The sequence below is a fragment of the Pteropus alecto genome, unplaced genomic scaffold (genome assembly GCF_000325575.1).
Source record: "Pteropus alecto unplaced genomic scaffold, ASM32557v1 scaffold24, whole genome shotgun sequence".
NCBI lineage: Eukaryota > Metazoa > Chordata > Mammalia > Chiroptera > Pteropodidae > Pteropus > Pteropus alecto.
Window position 1 is genome coordinate 11,818,680 of NW_006439192.1, and position 4,401 is coordinate 11,823,080.

The following is a 4,401-nucleotide window of genomic DNA, read 5'->3' on the forward strand; positions in this document are numbered from 1 at the left end:
GTGTGTGTGTGTGTGTGTGTGTGTGTGTGTGTGTGTGTGTTAAGGTTGTCACTTTCTCCTCTCTGCCTGGGCAACTCCTTCCAGTGGATTGTTGAAATCTGGACCCTTTCCTTACATATTCTTTCCTGGTATTGCAGTCATTTAATTGTAATACATATAAATTTTATAGATGAGTGTTTTCTGATATTTTGTCACTTCAGGGTAAGGCATAAGCAACTTTTGATGCAAGTATGAGAGGCAGTATTTGGCCAAAATATTAAATTTTATGGATCTGGCTAGTATTTTTTATATTCTTTTTAAAAGGAGGTGGGAGTGTATCTGACAGCTTGGGTCTTGCAAATTGTAGCCACAAATCTAGTGCAGAAGTTTGCAGAGGCAAATATATTTTATCATGACTTGGATCCGAAAGAATGCTGAGATCTATTTCTAATCTCACACTGCTGCCTCCCACAGAAATGGGGAAATTTGCATAATTCTGGGGGCTGCCTCCCCTCAGAGGTAAGGAATGTGGGCTGGGAAGGTGCCATTCCCTGGCTGCTGAGAGCTGGTGGGCGAAGTGTGGCTCCCAATCTGTGAGTGCCCCTTGAGTTTTTCACCATCTTTTACTTAAAAAAAAAAAGGGGTATCATCCCAGGCCCAGAACCTCTCTAGACAGAGAGAACTAGAAAAGAATCTTTTCTAGCTTGACATGGTAGTAAATTCTGTTTGCTGTGACTGAGAAGCCAGTTTTAAGAGGATGCAATGAGTCAATGATGGTGAGAAGCCAGAGCTTCGTTCTGTACCTTATTAAAGACTTCCCCTTAAAAACCTGTTTGTCTCTGAGCTGTCATGTTGGTGAAAGTTATGCCCGCTGTCAGAGAATTTCAGAGCCTCTAATGGGAGCGAACTGAGTGCTCATAAATGGGTGAGGGATTCTGAAAGATGCTTCCTGCATGTTAGTGATCCAGGACCGACCAAAAGTCCCAGGGCTGGAGTGGGCCATCGACCATGGCACGGGTGTGTTCTCAGTTGCCCGTCGAGGAAATGAGATGTGGCCACCCAAAACTGCTTCTTTGTGAATCTGTGGTAGCCTTGGGGAAGTGGTTGGATGCCCACCTTCTCAGGTAGTCCAGCCTCATGAGGAGCTGCAGGAGTGGAAGGTACCCACACAGAACTGGTCCAAGCTCTCTTTCTCCAGTCTACGGCAGAGCATGGGGGAGCCTCTGCGGGCGGTTCAGGGGAAGCCTGTTTTTTCTGTAACTGGGAAAACAGCCTTCATCAGCAACCTGGGAGGACCTACACTCTACCTCGGGGGAGAGATATGGAGACTAGCCTTACTGAACACCAAAATGCTTTCCTCCACTTCTTCCCCTTTCCAGAATTTAGCAGCAGAGCTTAAGCTCTGTGTGGCCTAAGATTGTAGGATAAAGAAGAAATTGTTGCCTCCTCTGTTTGTAAAAGCTTAGTGACCTCTTCTGGGGAAGTTGGCAAAGGATGAACCTGCTACTTGGGAGTATTTAGGGAGAAGAACCTAACCTGCAATCATCTTAACTAGAGGGATGTATACAGTCCTAATAGCAGTTACTGACAGACAGATATTTGTCTTTTATTTCACTGTTCATTTACCTTAAAGATACAGTGGGCTTCAGGGTTAACTTTGGAGAGAAAGGAGGCAAATTTAGCTTCAGCACTTGTTGAATAAGCACCCCTATCTGTGAATGTGGGAGATCCGAAAGATAGCACTTGCCACAAAGATTCTGGAATGGTCTTTGGGGCACCTGGCTCATTCTACCTGGTTAGTCCTGTTGATAGTTTAGAGAGTATCAACCTCAAAGTAAGTTCTCACGGGAAGAAAGTGGAGAGCAAACCCTAGGGCAAAATGCTCCCTATTTAATGAGAATCTTTTCACCTTAGGTTCTTACGGACCTTTTTCTTGGGAACATTCTCCTTATAAGGAAGCCAGGTTATTTAAATAAGGAAAGAAGAGCAAAGAGCAGCAAACTGATAGTGGCAGAGGGCTCAGTATAATGAATCACTGTGCGGTGAGTTGCTACCAGCCACATTGACTTCTCTTTCCAGAAACACCAAACTCTCTGTGTCTATGGGCAGGTCTGAGTTTATGCGGTCGCTATTATTTTCCCATCCGTATAAGGGGGATGAAAGAAGCTACCTGACAAGGTGTTCTTTGGTTTCATTGGTGAATTTACTAAGTTCCAGGATGAAAACTCTGCTTTCGGTTTTACTCTCAGAGGCAGCTCTTTCCTCCAGCTGACTGCGTTACTTCTAGGGTTATCATAAGGAAAATAACTCCGTGATCCTCTCTTGTACCCTAGCCTGCCACCCCTAGGCCACAGCAATGTGGCGCTCCTGCATTTCCCTTTCTGTTTTCCCCTTGGCCTGAAGCCCCAGCTTTGCTGACCTCACTGAGCACTGGGTTGAATGATGTATATGAAGCAGGGGGAGGGAGGCAAATTCCCAGGATGCCAGACCTCCTGACAAGGGTCCCCTGGGAGGCAGGCCAGCACGGCATCTCTCACTTTTCTCACCCCCTTCATCATCTGCCTGGTCAAAAGAATGCATTACAGTGCTAATTTCAGGGCCCAGGCTTGCCTTCCTCCCAACCCCCCACCATAGTTCTTCGTTAAAAATTGTGGCTTCTCCTCCAGAAGCCGTCACTTTTATTTGCTATATTACTCTTTAGTTCTTGTTTCTCTGGGACAGAGTCCCTAGCTCAAGACCGCTTGTGGCAGGGAATGCATGGATGAGATAAGGCTTCTCATCTTTGCAATTTCTTCCTGTTAGCTGCCTCCAAACCTCCCAGTGCTCAGGATTTTCAGGGACTGAAATGTCTTTTATGCTCTCTACTCACATAACAGTTGTATTTAGTTTTTACAGCTTCTGATAAGGCCACACCATGAGAGAATGACTAAAAGCCTTATGAGAAATGGGCGAAGGCCTCAGAATAAATGGAACATTAATCTTTACCTTTTTCTCCCTTTTTCCTCCTTCCTCCTCCTTCTACTCCCCAAATAATCAGACTCTAATTGATAATGCGTGTGCCTTCTGGCAGCGAGTGCTCTGATCAGGCAAGTGTTCTGTCCTTTCAGGAAGCCTCTCTGTGACCTACATCTTCCTCCCACAAGACCACACCAGAGAGCCAGGTACAAGATGAACAAGCACACTGTCTACCTAAGATGTACCAGGCCATCCGACTGAACCCCGAGAGCCCAAAAATGTCTGCGTGCAGTGACTTTGTGGAGCACATCTGGAAGCCCGGGTCCTGTAAAAACTGCTTCTGCCTGCGGAGCGACCACCAGTTGTCACCTGGCCATCACCAGCCCAGAGCAGGCAGCCTGCACCCCGCTCCTCGCCCGTCACCTAGGCCTGAGTACTGCCGCCTGGAAGATGAAGGTGTGAACAGCTCACCTTACTCCAAGCCCACCATCGCTGTTAAGCCTACCATGTTGAGCTCCGATGCCTCTGATGTGTGGACAGAGGCGAATATGAACGCGGATGTCTCAAAGGTGAATCTGACTAACCCTTGTGTTATTTTTACAGGGACTGCTCCTGTTGTAACACTTGGTGACTGACTGGCTGCCAGGGAGGGCTGCTAGATCAAGACTTCTGTAGGGTGGCTGCCCATCAGCTTGCCCCAAGACCACTCCTTCCTTACTGCTGCCCTCCTTTCTATCTGTTCCTTTAGGTTAAAAACTAGTAATCCAGTCCCTTGAATTTTATTTGGAGACTCTATTAATTATCCGTTTGGGTAAATATAAGCGCACACAAAGTGAAGCTTTTTCAAAAAAGCTTTTAAAGATTTTTTAATCAATAATTTTAAATGCATACACAAGTAACAATCTTACATGACAAATTCCATGCATCCACCACCCTTCAACATGCGTGTCACCAATCATCAACTCATGACCAATCTTGTTTCATCTCTAATCCCCAACCCTCTCTTCCCCATGATTTTAAAGCAAACCCAGACATCGCATTTTAGTACATCTTTAAAAAATAAAGTCTTCAAAAAATATGTAGCCATAATGCCATTAGCACACGTAAAATATTGGCAATAATTCTTTGTTATCATCCAGTTCCTAGCTAGTGTTCGTATTTCCACCTGTGAAGCTTAGATTTTACCAGCTTTGGCCTAAGATTACTAAAACCAGTTACATCCCTAGAGAGTAGATTATTCTGCTCATCCCACAGGTAATGCTTATTTAATTATTTAAATAATTTAAATAATTATTTGGAGGGTATGGAGAGCCTGCTGCCTCCAGACATGTCTGTGAAGCTGTATGTCTAAGATATATTCTGAGAACTGCTGGCAACCTGTTTGACCTCTTGCCTGTTCTAGTTTTCCCAAACCATCATAGAGAGTGGAACAGGAAGAATGTGTGAGCTTATGTTTAATCAGAGGTC

The 4,401-nt window shown here is 45.1% G+C and overlaps 1 protein-coding gene across 2 annotated transcripts in view; it reads left to right on the forward strand.

The window, feature by feature from the left end:
- Positions 1 to 4,401, forward strand: part of PRAG1 (PEAK1 related, kinase-activating pseudokinase 1) — a 50,742-nt gene that overhangs the window by 1,424 nt on the left and 44,917 nt on the right. For both annotated transcript variants that reach the window (XM_006916350.3, XM_025049891.1), the window contains exon 2: positions 3,087 to 3,503. In XM_006916350.3, the coding sequence (XP_006916412.1) occupies positions 3,174 to 3,503 (330 nt within the window). In that variant the 5' untranslated portion in view covers positions 3,087 to 3,173. The remainder of the gene's footprint in view (positions 1 to 3,086; positions 3,504 to 4,401) is intronic.